The 17,630-nt window shown below is 40.2% G+C and overlaps 1 protein-coding gene across 2 annotated transcripts in view; it reads left to right on the plus strand.

Moving 5' to 3' along the window:
- The first annotated feature begins 561 nt into the window (after window positions 1–561).
- Window positions 562–17,630, plus strand: part of Heca (hdc homolog, cell cycle regulator) — a 42,619-nt gene continuing 25,550 nt past the window's right edge. Inside the window, exon 1 of one of the 2 annotated variants that reach the window (XM_063233382.1) lies at window positions 562–1,125. In XM_063233382.1, coding sequence (XP_063089452.1) covers window positions 864–1,125 — 262 coding nt within the window. In that variant the 5' untranslated portion in view covers window positions 562–863. The remainder of the gene's footprint in view (window positions 1,126–17,630) is intronic. The other variant, XM_063233381.1, reaches the window with a different exon arrangement.

Raw genomic sequence — 17,630 nt, forward strand, 5'->3', positions numbered from 1 at the left:
AGATGGCCACCATTTTTCAATACAGTTTAGGACATCACAGGGTTGGGGTCGAAAGCAACCATTTAGTCAGGTCCCTGGTCCGTGGATCCTGTTTGAATGAATTGTTTTGACCACAGAAGGGTGCAACCTTTTCATTCTAAAACCTTGCTGTTGATCTCCATTGTCCAGGCACTCAATCTATTTCTTCATTGTTCTTGAATGGCAGAGCCACTGAATGGGTGATTAATCCAAAATCCTTTGTTTTCCCTTCCTGTTCTGGCCACCTGCTTATTTTTCCGGGCTATTTTGTCCTAAGCCACAATTTCACTGTAAGCTCAGGAAGCCACCGAACAACCTCGGCGGAGGTCCTCAGACCGTCGCTTGGGCCACCATAGTAATGGCGGTCACCCCACGACCGGATCCCGCAGCCTCAGGATGACATCATCCGAAAGCGGGCGGGCTCCGCGCGGGCGTGACGTCACATGGGCGGGGCGGGGCGGGCCCGCCTGTCGTGAGGTCACCCGGTGGGCGCGGCCAGGCCGAATCCCCTGCGTCGTCACGGGAGGGGGCGGGCCAGAGCGTGTCAGCGCAGCCGAATCAAAACAAGCCGGAGACCCGCCTTTTCCCTCAGGCTCCCGAGCCTCTCCACCGCGCCCCCGGCCCGCGGCGCCCGCGCGGCTGCGAGCCTCGGGTGGCCGCGCGCCCGCTCCCGGAAGCTTGGGAGGGCGCGGCGGCCGAGATGTCGCGGCGCGGGCCGCGCGGCTAGACGGGCGCCTTGGGAGTCGCGGGTCCCCTGGAGCGAACTCCGCGCGGGGCCAGCCGCCGCCGCCGCGCCGCGGAGAGCAGCCCTCGCTGACTCGGGGCCCCCGGCTGTCACGAGCGCGATGCCCAACCCCAAAAACAGCAAAGGCGGCCGCAAAAACAAGCGCGCCAACAGCAGCGGGGACGAGCAGGAAAATGGAGCCGGGGCCCTGGGCGCGGCGGGCGCGGCGGGCGCGGCGGCCGGGGGGGCTCTGGCGGCGACGGCCGGCTGCGGGGCGGCGGCGGCGGGCGCGACGGGCGCCGGGGGTGCGGCGGGCTCCGGAGGCGCGGGAACCGGAGCCGCGAACGCTACCGGGACTGCCGCCGTGGGAGACGCCAGGAACGGTGAGTCGGGGCGGGCGCCAACTTCCTCCCCGACGTGGACGGCGCGGGCGACGCGTGGACAATGCGAGTCGGGAAGTGCGCACCCCGCCCCTCCGCCCCGCGGCGGCTGCCCCTCGCGATCCCCACGCCTGGCCGCGGCGGGGACAGACGTGCGGGCCCCGCGCGGGTCCGCGCCGGGCAGCCCGTGCTCGGGACTCCGAGGGCCGCCCGGGGTGCCCAGCTGCAGCAGGGCTGCCCTCAGACCCTGCCCGGGCTGCCCGCGGTGGCAGAGCCCTGGCATGTGACCTGGGCTGCTGGAAGGAAGGAAAGAAAGAGCTGCTCAAGTTGAGAATGATCCGATTCTAAAGTTAGGCACCAGTTTATTCTTTCCCTGGCTCCCCGAACCCGTCCGCCTTCCCCCCAATGGCGGTAAGCCTTGATTCCCAGCAAAGCCTGCTTGCTGTGCTGATTGCCCCAGGTGACACATTTTTACTGTAGGGCGTGTGTGTGTGTGTGTGTGTGTGTGTGTGTGTGTGTGTAGGGTGCGTTTTAATTCTGTGGCTCACTTGAGGAAGGAAGAGAATCTGAACTTGACTTCCGTTCCCAGCCCGTAGTTTAAAAAAGGATCATGCTCTATGTAATTTTACTTCACGTTTTAAGAGAGAAGCTTAATACTTTAACACAGTACTTGAATGCTCTTTGAGGGGCCATGTAGGGATGTGTGACAGGATTTCTGTTATGTACAGACTGTTTTTCGTTAGAGGGTGCTGGGCAGACGCTGATTTGGATAGTTCCGTGAATTCCTTTTAGTGGACAATTAATTATACTAGAAAGAATGTAGGTGTAGTTTCATAAGGCAGATTAGGATTGTTATCAGTATAACACGAAGGTTCGGCTTTCAAGTCATTCTTTGTGTAGATCAGTCACTTTTTTGAACTGAGCACCTGCAATTACAAGAATCCTACAGTGCTTAGTATATAGGAGATTGAATATACTCTTTTAAGAAATAGAACCGCAGGCCCACTGGTTGTGTCCTTCAATTTAGAAAGAAGATTTATTTCTGTTTTTATTTTGTTTGTGAATGTTATTGGTACAACTTTTAGCAAGCCATTATTCTCTATGTTCTTTTGTTTTCCTAGCTCTAACCTTCGTTTGATATTATTGTAGCAGAGAAGAAGGTGCTCAAACTCTGCATAAGAGACTCTTGGCCCAGTTATCCAAAGTTTCGTCATCTTGGGAAGCTCAGTCTTTCTGAGCCTCAGTTTCCTTATCTTTAATGTGGAGGAAGAAAACTACATTGGCTCCTCAGAGTGCCCCTTCCCTCCATTTATTATTTTAAGGCTTGTTTTATATGGTAAGCATAGTGACATTCCTCACAAATACTACATGATTAGTGAATAATTGCTGTTACTTATTAATCACTTAGAGTATTCCCTGCACTCGATAAAGACTAGGGGATCCTAGTCATGGAGTTTGCATTCTATTCCAGCAGCTGTTCTGGTCTACCAGGCTGTTTGTTTATTTGTTTGTTTTGTTTTTCTTTTTGCCTATGTGGAAATTCAAGCTTCCTTTTTTTTTTTTTTCCTTTTTCCAAAAGATGATCTGACCACTTTAAAGTACATAGAGTGAGGAAGTGTTTTTCTTAGGCAAGAGATGCCTTCTAGTTGAAAACATTGAACTGGTTATAGAACTCCCATTATTATTCTTTGAAGTGGTAAAATCAGGTAGATTTAGCAGTATTGTATATATTTGTGTGAAAACATTTTTCTGGTTAGACGCTTTTCTATTAAATACAGGAAAAGAATATATAGGGCAAACATCAGGGCCACAGGAACTACAGATACCAAAGCTGTGAGATGTGTTTTATGTCATCCAATTCTTGATTCAGATATGCTGTGATGTCTTAATGAATGATTTTTAATTTGAAGAAACCATCAACTGCCCATTTATAGGTTTTGTCGTATAATATACATAAAATATACAGCGTGGTGTGGGAGAGGTGGCATTGGTGAATTTTTATAGGAAGAGGAAACAGGTAAACAAAATCAGTTATTTTTGAATTTGAAAGTGACATTAATTGAACTATTTTTAGTATTTTTAGTGTTTCTGAGTGTATTTCAATTTTTAATTGGTGCTAAGTTTTGTGATTGTCAATATATAATTTATCCCACAGAGAAGTAAATTTATATTGTTAAACTTTTAAATGGTTTATTCTCGCTGATCAAGCCACGTTTTATTAATAGTTGTTTAGAATTTATAGTGTGGTTTTATGTCTTGTAACTGCTAGAGAATGTGGCCACCAGAGCAGAGTAATGTTGTTGTAGTTACTTTATAAAAGAGGATCAATAATTGGGAAGCTATGATCTGGTTATAGTTGAAGTTGAACTGGTTGCAATCAGGCATTTGAATAAGAATATTAAATGTAAAGATACTGTACTTCTGATAAGAAATTTATTAGATACCAGTGTTTAGATACCAGTTTTTGAGGCTTTTTTGCAGGGATTGGAGTAAAACACATGGAAGCATGAGGAAGTACCATCCTCCTCCCACACATCTGTCTGTGCTTAATGTAGCATTTTGATTGTAGGTGGACAAGATTTTCCAATCATTATTTTTAGGATCTAGTAGTTATGCAGTAGATTATAACTATGTAGCTTCATTGTGAAATTCTGGTTCCCTTAGGCCTCTGCTTTTTTGTTTTGGCCTAAAATGTAAGAAACCTTTAGCAAGGTGTATTTAGTTTTCAGCAGGTCTGGATCCCAAGTACTTTTGTAAATTTCTGTTTTGTGGCCAGGAATGTTCACCGGTCCACTCATTCCTGACTGTTAGAATCCCTGAGCTAATTCTGCCATTCAGTCATTTAATAACTTTTCCTAGCAGATAAATTTGTGATTTATTAGCATTTGGTAGACGTAGATTTAAATCTTAACTCCTTAAGTATTTTTGTAGATGACCCTGGGCAAACCACTGAACATTCCTAAACTTGATTTCTGCTTGTATATAATGGGATTATATTACCTACCCATACATATGTAGGAAGATATCTATATTATATGCATTACATATGTTATATATAATATGTTAGAGCAGGGCCCCCTTACAGTGTGAGCTTGTGAAGTATTATTTGTCTTAGATGCTGGAAACAATCTGTAAGACACAGGGATTTATGTGTAGGGGATACCGTTGACTGGGGGGGAGGTAGAAGGGAGCAGGATTGGGCAGAAAGAGGAAGTGAACTGCGATGCCTCTGTAACCAAGGGGTAGCTCTGGATCTGGATGGCCCTTTGGGGTATATCACCCAGAGACATCAGGACAGGACCATTATATTCCCCTTCCCCCATTCCTGGTCATTTGGACTTGAGCTGCTCCCTGGTTGAGGGTATAATCTTAGGGGTGGCATGTCTTTAGCTAAAGAGCCTTTTTGGAGAGGGACTTTTATTCCCCAGATATTACTGGTTTCCTCACTTAGACTGCTGTACAATGTCATGCACATAAAATGCAGGTGTGGGATAAATACCTCTCACTAACAACAGGATAGGCTTTGTATGCCAAACGGCAGCTAACCACCATTATACCATTGTTTCGGTGGGGAAATGTATTTTGAATCCCATACATCTGTTTACAAGTAGATTTTCTTTGCAAGTAACACCTGTTCCCTGAGAGTAGGTTTGTATTGTCATGTACTTAGATCACTAAATACACTTTTTTATAATTCCAGGTTTATAGTATATCTTAAATGTGTTTTCTTTTTAGATACTTGTTTTAATTCTAGAGTTTTAAAATTATCTGTATCTATCAGAAGGAAAATGAAGAGTGTTTATTTTCAAGTCAAGAATCCGTCTGTTGAGGGTCTAAGACATATAGTGCAGCACGGGGAGGGGGGCGCATTTTCTTGCTTCACTTGGAAATGAATTTTTCCAGGTCTTTAAAGGTATTTGCTAAGTTTGACAGTGCCATTTGAGATCCATCTTTGCAAGTAGTAGAAAATATTGCCTTATCCATCAGATTTCTTCATATACCAAAGAACTGGTTTGTGCTCTGCAAATCATGCTTATACTTTTTATCTCTTTAGTTCCTACAGGACCCAAGTTCTAGTAATTAAGCCTTTGATGTCAGCTTTCCTTTAAGTTCTAGAATATTTATCTTTCTGCAGAGAATTGAAGGCAGAAGACAAAACTGGAAATTCTCTTATAACTGAATTCTCAACATTTTCATATATGAGTAGTCAAAATATGATGAATGTTTAAATTTTAACATAGTAACAGATACACTGCCATTAATCACCTTTCACCCCCCTTACCCCCTTTAAGCACATTTATACTACAGTTCCTGCCACTTTCTGAAGCAATTCTGGAAATCCTTTTTCATGCGTGTTGTTACCTGGTGTGATTAAAAATATGGTGAATATTTGAGTGCCATCCATGAGAAAGGCTGGTAAAAACATTACAGTGTGTCTTTTATCTTACTTGCTGAATCTGGCATAGAGGAATTTATGGTTTCTTTTTCCCAAAGTCAGAATGATCATGAAAGGTAAGCATTTTGAATTCATTCAGGACATCAAGGTAGCTACAACATAGCTAGATAGAAGACTTCCAGAACTGCTTCCAAAATTGGCAAAAAAAGATGAGTTTTTGAAATGAAGGGGAGTATTTTGAGGGGGGTTAATAGCAATATGTCTTTTGCTGTAATAATTAAGAATAAATAAACATTCACCATATGCTTTGATAATGCCTTGTGTATATGTACATATGCAACCTTTAAAATTTTTTATGTAGATGTTTAGAACTACATATTTGTGTGTATGTATATATTTGTCCTAGAAAGCAGCCTTATGTATATTTAATAACCAGACTTTTAGACTTAATCTTTTGTAGACATTTTAATAGAGTAGAAAATGCATAGATACATTGTCATTTGTAATGATTGTGTAGTATACTGTACTTGTATCCATACCTTGGATAAATTGATCATTCTACTTTTGCTTACCTTTAGGTTTTTATTCACACATTTATTAAATTCTTCCTGTCTTAATCTATTCCTGCTGTTATAACAAAATACCACAGACTAGGTAATTTATAAACAAGAAAAATTTATTTCTCACAATTCCGGAGACTAGGAAGTGCAAGATTAGGTTGTGGGCAGATTCATCATCTGGTTAGAGCCTGTATGATAAATGACACTGTCTCATAGCATCCTTAGAGGACAGAAAAGGTAGAAGAGGTAAACTTCCTCCTTCCTTTTGTAAGGGCATTAATGCGATTCATGAAGGCAGAACCTCTCTGATATGATTACCTCCTAAAGGTCACATCTCTTAATATTGTTGCATTGGGAATTGTTTCAACATGAGTTTTCAGGGGACATGAACTTTCAAACCTAGTCATTCCTAGGACAGATTCTTACCTATGGGTTTAGTGTGGGAAAAGATACATATGCTTTTACCATTTTTAATACATTCTCTCAGATCTCTTCAGATGCCTTTTCTCATTGCCTCATTAGTCTTTGGTTCTTATGCTTTTATTTTTTATTTTCTGGGTTACTGGGAATTGAATGAACTTGGGACCTCATGCTTGCCAGCAAGATGCTGTTCTTGCTGTTTTTAAAGACATGGTAGAAAATTGCTGGTCTCCCTGTCTCAGAAGCAGGAATGTCCCATTGAATCCAGGAGCGGATGCTGTTGTACTTAAAGAGGATTTCCAAGGCTGCATATATTTCTACTGAGAATTTCTGTGGTCTTGTGTGGTTTGGTAGCTAACGGATTCAGCAAGTTATTTTAAAATGATGAGTGATGCCTTAGTAACTGGTGATAGGTAATACAGATATAACATTATTTAAAGACTCTAGACCTTTGAAATTATTGCACTATCATTGTAACTTCATAAAGTAAAGCCTGAAGTTTTAAAGTAACATTTTTGTGAAAAAAAAATATGGGGTTTGAACAGTTAAGAGCTCTAGTTAAGAGCTCTAAAGTTAAGTGTCACAACTTAGTGACTTTGGGGAGAAACCTGTTTCAGTTCTCTTTTCCTAAATGCAAGCCTTTGGGGATTTTTCTGAAGGAAAACAGTATATGCATGTGTTAGGGTTCAATGTCAACTTGGCTGTGTTTGAGATCAGCCCATGGGATCAGTGGAGTATACTTCTAGGAAGGCCTGGGTGGATAATGGAGGGATGACCTTGGAGTCTGCAATTGGTCTGTCATTCTTGTCTTCCCCTGCTCTCCTTCCTGGCCACCATAAATGGAGGAGCTTTGGTGTGCTATGTCTTTCTGCCATGATGTTCCAACCTTGGAGCCAACTGACAATGGAATGGATCCCCCAAATAATGTGCAAATTAAACCTATCCTTTACATTGTGAGTGTCAGGTTTTGTGTCTTATCAACAAGAAAGCTGACTATAGCACAACATTGGTACCAGAGAATTGGGTTCATTACTGTTGACTGTACCTGACCATGTGATTTAGAAGGCTTTGTAACTGGTTTGCAGAAGGAGTTTGGAGCATTTTTGGATATGTGATCTAGAGAAACCTTGGAATAGTATAAGCAAAACCTGATGGGTGATTCTGATTAGAGCTCAGAGAGCCAGAATGCTGATAGCAATGAGGACAGCAAAGGCCAAGCTTAGAAGATTTCAGTTTCAAACAAGGTCTTCATTGGCAGTTGATATATTCTGATATATTCTGACAGAAAATTCATCTACATTTTGCTCATGTCCTGAGACTTAGCAGGATACTGATATGAAAGGCATTGGACTAATTAACCTGGCAGGAAAATTTCAAGACAGTCCAACATTCAAGCTGCAACATGGTACACCTGGCTGCTTTTAGCCAGATTCACAGTGAGAATCAGGACCAGTCAGTGCCACTATAAAGGAACCAAGTACTTTGTACAGTGATAGGAAGAAAGTTGCCTTGACAGCATCCCAGAAACCAGTAAGACCCTATGTGTCATAGGCTGAAAGGTACAAAGTATAAACTTTTCATCTGAGAACAGTCCATAGGACCCCTTAGCCCCCCAAGAAAGACTTCCAAGGGTTAGTTACTCAGAATTCATTTAATTATGTTCAGCCATTCAGGCCCTCAGAGGCTGCTGTAGCCAGGTCCATGGGGCCTGGCTCCTGCTTCTGCTGACATCAGACCTTGGTATTGTCCAAGGTGGTTTTACTGACATGCAGATACAAGAGTTTGAGTCAAAGAGGCTTTCACTCAGACTTCAAAGGAAGGCCTGGGAGGGGGGGGTCAGACAAGGGCCCCCTGAGAGTGCAGAGCTTAAAGCTATGAGAATGAAGCCTAAAATGCAGTGGTGAGCCCGCAGATTCAGAGATTCAGGAATGTGGATTGTCCGCCAAGGGCAGCTGGAGGCATGAGTAAAGTGAGTCCTGAAGAGAGGTTATGTGAGCTGTAACCAGCAAGTTGATAGTGATAGGGCTCCCCAACCTCCCTACAACTCACATCTGACCACAGTGTGGCCTGGTGTTGAATATGGAGCTATAGGAAGACTTTGTGTTTTGCCTGCTCGGTATCAGTCTTTCTTTGGTCCAGTTCTTTTCTAGCCCTTTATTCTTTCCTTTTGGAATGGGAAGGTTTGTCATGTGCTGATATATCTTGTGATTATATAACCTGTTTGGGATGTTTACAAAAGTTCACAGCTAAAGAAGTTTTACCTCAAGGCTCCGAAAAGACTTTAACTCGAACTTTGAAAAATAATGGAACTGTTGAAACTTAGAGGGAGGGAGTGTTATTTCAGGTTGTACTTAGCTTAGTTAGGTTGTTAGGTGGAGTTACAAACTTTCTATTGTCTTTATTTGGAGATTAACTATTAAAGAGATACAGTTGGGTATGAAGTTGATAAACGGATCAGATGTGATTAAGGCAGAGTCCCAACTTCAGTGGGTTTGGGATCAGTTTGTGGGATTGGTGGAGCACACTTACAGGTAGTCTGGGTAGGTTACAGAAGTGTGGCTTTAGGGTCTATGTCTTGTCCCTTTCACCTTCCTCTCTGATGCTGTTAGCAACTCTGCTTCCCAGCTCCCATGAAATAAGCAACTTCGCTCTGCCGTGCCCTTGATCTGTATATCAGATGAGGACTGTGGCATTATGCAGGCTTTTATTCAAGAAGTGCGTTGTCTAAAAATAATCTGCTTTTCTTTCCCCTTCATCACACTCTGATTGTAGTTTAACTGGCAAAAATCAGATGATTTAGCAATAAATAAGTAAAGTATGAAAATAGTTGTATCTTTATATAGAAATAAGTGCACATTGTTCATTACTCAAGAGCAGCTGTGAAGAGCAGTAGCATGTAAGGTGGTAAAATACTAGATTAAATTAAATATGAGTATTGCCGTTTGAAGATAGAGAAGTAAAATGTGTTGCTAACAAGTAGGTAAAAGTAGGTGAGACTTCAAGTTTTTCACTGGGATCAGCCAGGGCTTAATGTTATGGAGAATTACATAAAAGACTCCTCCTCTCTAAGCAGCAATTGGAGAGTTCATTTATTAGTTTCTCATTCATTTGTTTGCTTATTCATTGCTTTGTTTATCTGTGTACTCATCCATCTACTAAATATTTATTATGTCTTCTATGACTGGAAATACAATGTGAATTATACCCAGGGGGCATTGGAATCCGCATCCTTAAGGGCTTCTGGGAAGCTGGCAGCAAGACCTGTATATGTCAGGAACTAAGATAATGTGCCGTTGGTGCTCAGTGGAAAAAACATGATTTTTTTAGGAGGCGTTAGGAAGAGGCAGCTAGTTTCAAAGGCAGAGGAGGAAGAATATTACAAATAGAAGGAGGTGAGAGAAGGCCTTAGTTATGATTGCTGCCACAAGTTTGATGTCGCTGTTCACAGGCACAGTGGTAGGGCCTGTAGCTCAAAGTGCCTGGATAGTCAAAATGGATATTCCATAGCCAGTGGAGAACTGTTCCCCAAGATTAGTAAGCAGGGCCATGATCAGCTGAATTTGCAAAAGGGGATAATCATAGGTGGTTGACAGACTTGTTAAGTTACTATGTATATTAACAGAGCAGGTGTCTTGCTGTGGCTAGTCCAGGATGATGGTCAGAGCTGCTGTGAAGCTGCTCGTGATTTTTCAGTGAAGCAGTGGGCGTGTGGCAGTACTGTTTTTCTGCTAGGCAGGATGGTAGTGTCACAGCACCCAAGGCCATGTGGAAAACCTGTCTTAATTGTGGGCATCAGAATCCTTGTACGCTCTGAGCCCTAGGAGATTAGCTAATTGAGGTTAACTTCAGAGAACTAAATGAGTATCAGGGTAGGAATTGGGACCATCTGAGCAGAAAGGGTTTTTTCTGGAATGAGAGAGTTGACCCTATATAGTTTATTTTTAACTTGGTAGAAAGGGTATATCTCTGTTGGACTAGATGTGATTTTTATTTCTTCTTTAATTGTCTTATTTTAAAATACATTCTGGTGGGGCATTGTCATTATTTTGTACAAAGTGTGTGAGCATTTTAATCTTAAATATTCAGAAGCTTTTAGTTCTCAGTGGTTGGTGAAATAGCAACTTGCTTTAATCTACAGGATGTTGACCTTGAGAGCTTTTAATAAACTGGCGGAAAGCATTTCTAACAGTTAAAAATTGTATGTTTTGTTTTATCAGAAGTAGAAAGGAAAAGCAAATTCCTTTTACTAAATTATGAGGATAATATTTATAAATAGTTTAAGGGAAACATGAAAAAGACTATGAGGAAGTTTCACAAAAAGTGAAAAAGGAAAATTTAAAGAGGAAGTGTTAAATATTAATCACATGATTGCTTAGACTACATTTAATAAGAAAGTTAACATGATTCATACTCATAATACAATGTATTTCATAGATGTAAATTGTTAAGGAAAAACTTTACTCTTCTGGATTCAGTATTTAAGAGCCTACAAATTAAACTGACAAAAGACAGATTAACAAGAAGAAAAGACATTTAGAAGAAATGTGACTTGCAGGGGTGTTTAGAATTTGGGACTTACATTCTAGTTTGTATTCTGGGAGCAAGGGCACATATGGGAAGATGAATGGTTTTTGGGACAGCTATGCTCTTGGGAGACTCTATGGGAGGAGATGAGGTAGTTGTGTGATAATGTCTGTTTGTATGATGTGGAGACTTAATTTCTGATTATAAGAGTTTTGGTTGCTCTTAGGGAGAGAATATATAATAATTGAGTTCTTTTGGGAGGATGTGCTTTGAGGCAGATAAAAGACTTCCAGAACTCAAAACTTTCAGCACAAAATAATTTTATATCACAGCTGCACATTCTGAGTCCTCATAAAATGTTGCCACTCAATCATATCACCCACAAAGCAGAGTTAGTCACATAGCAAAAAATGCTCCATGTGTCATAATTTAGGTTTTATTTATTTTATTTTTGTTAGACATTTATTAGAAACAAAATATGTTAAGGCATATAGAATGAAATATATAAAATAGGATGAGTTTAGGTAAAAGTAAGAGTATCAAATTGCTCTTCTACATTAAGGAGCTATTTGGCACATTTTAATGTATGTTTTCCCCTAGGGGTAAGTATAAGTTTGATTACACTTTGGATCATGTCCTTTTAGGTTATAAAAGCATCTCAGGAGAGTCTGTCTACGCTAATGTGGAAACTGAATAACAAGCTGTTTTACATTTCTAAATGAGCACCCCTGAATGTGATGATTATTTCAATTTGATATTTAGTAGAACTGTATTATAACACAACCTACTAGTAGCACATTACGTGTTATGCCTACTACAGCTTAGTGTCTGGGCAGAAATGGAACCTGGGGAATGTATGGAATCAAGTTCTGGCTATTTTTGATTGGCAGCAGGTGTGATACGTAATCTGAGAGGCTCAGTCTGTGATAATTGGCTATGCATGTTAATGAACAGAGATATACAGAGTCCAGAGCAGTGATGCCGAAAGTCATAGAGAGAGCCTGGCATGGAGAAATAGAAGTGTCCTTCAGTGGTAGTCCTAAAAATGTACATATACAACAACAGACAGCTCTAGAACTTACTGTTCTGTGTTCTTATTTTGCAATGCTTACACGTTGCAGTAACGTAAGCTCTGCAATGCTAAGATTCCACTATATTGAGCATTTTAGTGTTAGAGTGGAGATGATGTGTTGTGTTACAGAAACAAATGAGGTCCTGGTGAGTTTTGGTGATCAGTGTGTTGGGGTTGGAGAACCTGCCCATACAGCCTGCAGAAAAGCACCCATTCCTGGTGACAGGAAAAGTGAAGATACTATGAATTCTCTATTGGAGTGTCTAGTGGGAGCTGGATGTGACAACTGCACTCTACATTGGAGAAAAAGGATGCTAAGCATTGTACACGACCACTTTCCCTTTTGCAGAAAAGGTGAATGTGAGTTTAGAGAAACATGTGACTCTGACACAGTGGGATTCTGTGATGCAATAAGGTCCATAATGTTGGGGCCATCTTATACCCTTACCCCTACCCATGCGCATAAATAATGAAAAGGTAGATGACGTAATCTAAAAACATTAAAATTATTTTTAAGGCCTAATTCCTATTTTTTGTTTTTGTTTTTTTTTTGAGACAGGGTTTGGCTATGTAGTTTAGGCTGGCCTTAAATTCACTGTGTATCCCAGGCTGGCCTCAAACTCATTAGAATCCTCCTGCCTCAGCCACCTGAATGCTGGGATTACAGACATGTGAAACCACACTCAGCCTCCTGTTTGGATTTTTAAACAAATTAAATTTGCAAAATGAGAAAGCACTTGACCAAGGGGTTACTTTCATAACATATTGTATGTACATGTTAATCAGATTTCTTCTTCTTACAACAGAATTTCTTGGCCTTGGCATTTCAGAAACTGTGAATGATTAAACTGGTACTTCCTTGTTTCTAATGAACTAAAGTTCCTACATCATTTTGAGGGTGAAAGTCTTAGGAGGAGGATCATTGCTTTGATTCATATGGTCAGACTTTTCTCCTGAGGGTTTGCCTGTTTATATTAACACTGGCAATGCAGAGAGTACTGAAATTTTTTTTTCTTTGTCCTGGGGTTGGAACCCAGGACCTCATGCATGCTGGGAAAGGGTTCTCAAAAGGTATACCCCAAACCCATGGAGTGCTCAGTTTTTCATATTCCCTGACTTGAGTTTTGATTGCCATTTTTATCTTTGCTATTCAGATAGAAAATAAATCACAGTTATTTTTATTTACATTTGTAAGATTGTCACTGAGTTTTTTTCTATGTGTACAATTTTTTTATGTTGTATTTTTTGTGTGTTTGTAATTTTCATTCATTTTACTGGTAAGGTGTTTGTATTCTTGTTGATTTGCAAAAATATTTGTATATTCAGGATACTTTCTGGCAGGTGCTTTCTCCATGTTGTCTTTCAGTCTTGTTTGAGGTGGTCCTTGCTCGTTAGAGTATTTCATGTGGTCACATAATATCTAAAGACAGAACGTCAGTAAAGACAGGCGAGAATGAGGAAAATTGTGAGATTAACTATAGGCAGAGTGGTTTGGGCATGGTATAAGATCAGAGACTTGGGTTTATTTGAGTATCAGTGCACAGTAATGCTGTTACATTCATAAGGTTCTGTTTACCTTTTGTTTTTAGTTTGGGAGGCTTTGTTCCAGAAAACTGGAACAAAGCAGTAATTCCTACTGCTTTCTCTGACCTCATCCAGACCACTGTTGTCTAGTGCTCACTGCCTGTCTCTGCTTTCATATTTCTGAGATCCCCTGCAGTTTTAATACCAGGTGCATAGGACTTTTAAAACTTGCAGATAAAGGCCCATTATATACTTGTTACCACCTCTTAAGACTGATCTGCTAACGAGGCCTCTTAGGACTAAATTGCTCTTCTCTTGCTTGTGATAACAAACTTAAATTCTGAATCAGAAAAAGTCCTCGTTTTTCTTATTCTGGTACTTGAAATTACACATGTATGTTAATAGAATGAGAACACCAGCACTCAACTGAACCAAGAGTTTATTCACACATTGTGTGTGTACCATACCAAGACAGCCCTTATGCCTTCTCAGATGTCTGGATTTGGAAAAGATCCCCAGATTCATTGTTTGTTGTACAGAGTGTGGGATGTGGGAGACACAAGTCAGAGCTGTAGAACTGGCTCTGCCATTTTGTAAGGCTACTGAACCTTTCCAAGTCTAAATTTTATCGGGAGAAAGTGAAGACAACATGATACTATGATGCTGAACCCTTTGCAAATCATAAGAGCTGTTTAAAACAGCACATAGTTATGTCATGATTTGGGATTTTTAGTGTTTTCTAAATGGTTCTGTTTGTAGTGCAGTGTGGCCACTTTTTGCATATTATTTTTTTAGTATTTTTTTTTAACTTTTTTATCGGTACCGGGGATCAAACTCACGACTGCCTGCTTGCAAGGCAGGTGTTTATGCTGCTGAGCTAAATCCCCAGCCCTGATGAATGCATATTCTAATTTGTTGGAAGAACCGAAGCAGACCCAAGGGGAGTTTGCAGTGGTTGCTAATCTTCCAGAATCTGTAATTTGCTTCTTAGGAGGTTCCTCTTGTTTCTTTGCAAGTTTGGATCTGTTCTTTTGTTTTATGGATAGCCTTAGCAAATCTTAGTGCTCGTTTACCTGCTGGTCTCAGGGAAAAACCAGTTCCTTGTATGAATCCTTCCAGAGTTCAGGAGACCTTCTTGACCTCACAGTGCGGGGGGGGGGGGGGGAACCACTGTTGGCTGCTAGGTCTTGCAGAGGGTTGTTTCATTGCATTGATTTAATGTTGGGGCTCTGTCATGACCCATGAATCATGCTATCCCTATCCTTTCTTGGATTTGTTTCAATAGTAGAGCCTACTTTGTAACCTGTTGCTTTGGGCCTACATGATTTTCTCTGTGTGCTTAGATTTGTAATTATGCCTTGCATAGTTTGTATCTTGATTCACTTTAAGCATTTCTGCTTTCTATTCTTTCCTTGCCTCTGCAATTGTAGGTGGTAGGAGTTTAAGTGTTGATGTGAACATTTTGAAATGTGCATAGGGTTTTCATTTATTTCCTTTTGTTCCACTTTGAAAATGTTACATTTTTATCTTGTGACGGGCTTTTGGCTAAGATCAAATGAAAATGTACTTGTGTGAATCTATCAAATGACTGGATTTTATCAAATCGTTTTCTGTGGGCCTGAGATTCTTGACACACATATATAAATATGTATATGTAGAATTGCCTTATTTCTTGATGTTGTGTTGATAACAATATTTTTAAACTTCATTTTTGAGAGATTAGATTTGAAATTTGTAACTTTTGGAATAAATCATTTTCCTAATAACTTATTTTTTAATGTTCCATCATGTATGTGATCTACAGATAACTTGGAAGAATTTTTAAAGAATTTAACTGTTCTTTCTCTTAATGAATTTAAAATACTATTTAGAATATATTTATATAAATTCATATATTTACTATGATAAATTATTTCATGACATAAAGAAATTGCTAGATTTTCTTATAACTCTTTACGAATGGTACTTTGGTTTTTTTCCTCTACTTTTGAGTCTTTGAGAACTGTCAAGAGTACACAATCTGTTTCACAATAGGTAGTAATTGGAAAATGAATGAATGATTATCACTAGTTTAAAGTATCACAGAGGTTTTTAACTTCCAAGTTTCCATAGTTTTCCTGTAGACTACTTTCTTAAAAACAAGTTGCGTCTGATAGCAAGCTGCTTTGGGTTTGTATGTGTGGTAAGCTACTAGGCCAGGATATAGTCATGACTGATTCTTGGGTTGCTTTCATTTTTGTTGAAGTATATGTAAATTTTAAATATGCTTTCCCCTTTGACAAGTCTTTCCTTGTTGTAACAGATTCCTTAACTGGCTGATTGGTTGCTGGTATAGCATCTTAGAAACTGGGTGTGTAGTGGTCCCAGGCAAAGGGCTTGTCTTTTTTTCCCCAGATCCCAGCAGAATAACTGTTAGGGTGATGGCTATGAAGCATTTTACCGGGTTATTTTGAAGGGAAAACAGAGGAGCAGACAGTTGTACTATTTCAGAGGTTTCAGCAGAGCAGGAAAGGCATATAGGAAACAAATAAATATAAGGATTTAGATTACTTTGGGGTTCAGATAGAGTTGGAAAATAAATTAAGCCAAGGTTTATGACATACAGAAGTCTTAAAATCATCTTGAGAGTTGGTGTGTTAACCTAGTCCTTTGACGCAAACAGGATGCAGGCCAGGCAGGCTGAATTTCTGATTTTCAGTGTTTGTACTTTTTCTAATTTCATGGTCTCTATACTGAGAAAATGGTGTTTGTTACTTGACATTCTTAACAAGGAAAATTGCTTTATTTGCACTGATGAGCAAGTGAGTCTTTGCTCCTAACTTCTTTTTCTGTCTTTTGAGTTTAGCAGTTCTATTAACCAGAGTAGACTTACTTCATTGTCTCTTCATTTTTATGGAGTGCAAAGATTAGGGCCAGGAAACCTTTCTGTTACAACTGGGTTTAAGTATTTCTTTACCTGCTACCTAGTTTTTAAGTGAATCTGAGTGTTAAACATTTTGAATAAGAAATTCTTCATTATACAACTATGTGATATGGTCTGGCTTTGTAGAGTTATGACTCATTGCATCTGTGTTCTTTATTTTTTTGTGGTGCCAGGGGATCAAACCCAGTGCCTTGAGCTTGCTATGCCAGTGCTCCTCCCCTGAGCCACATGCATAACTTAACTCTGTTGTCTTTATTGATCTGTGTGTTTTACAGATGGCAATCAAAGAGGGAAGGGCATTTACTGCTGAAAGACCTTGGGAGTATCACTAAAGGAGCTTGTGTGTTAAGAAAGTGTTTATAGAATCTCAGCTAAGAGATTGTCCTGTTTCTATTTTTTTGAACTTTAGTATGTTCAAGAAACATTTAGGAAAAAGTGTAAAATTGTTATTTTCATCCCGATAGCCTAATGCACACATATTTGGGTCCATGTCCTTTTAGGCCTACATAGCTTCTGTTAGTAAAAATACAAATTCTCTGTATTATGTGATTTTTGATGTGGCTTTTTTACTGATACCAGTGTGTTGAAACCAGAGTGAGAATAAAAAAGAGATGCAACAGAAACCAACATATTTGAGAAGCTGTATGTGAAGTCCTTTTTAGTTTTCACTTAAAAATGTCAGTAAATGCAAAAATGATTTTAAACACCCAGTGAATTTGAGGTGAATTGGGTTACTTGTGGGCTGTAGTTAGCTGGTGTCCGATTCTTTCCCTTCTCATTTGATTTTTTGCATTGAAACCACAAAAAGGGGTTAGGGATGAAGTAGCAGTTTTGTAGTATATGTTGATGGGTGGTTAAGTGGAAAAGGCAGCCTGGGGCCTAATTGTGGAGCTCCTTGAATACAAATAACCGCAGAGTATGGGGCTTTCAACTGAGTTCCTAAGGTTTGTGGATATCTGTGTGACATTGTCATCATCAGGTTTTCAATATGCAGAAGATGGTATTAAACATTTTGCTTTGTAACTCTCCCTCTTCTGCATTTAAATTGTCACGATTAGTTTTTCGAAGTTTAGATGCACAGGGTACTGT

This window comes from Cavia porcellus, unplaced genomic scaffold (assembly GCF_034190915.1).
Source record: "Cavia porcellus strain 051 isolate PalLab524CR breed Dunkin Hartley unplaced genomic scaffold, mCavPor4.1 scaffold_22, whole genome shotgun sequence".
Lineage (NCBI taxonomy): Eukaryota > Metazoa > Chordata > Mammalia > Rodentia > Caviidae > Cavia > Cavia porcellus.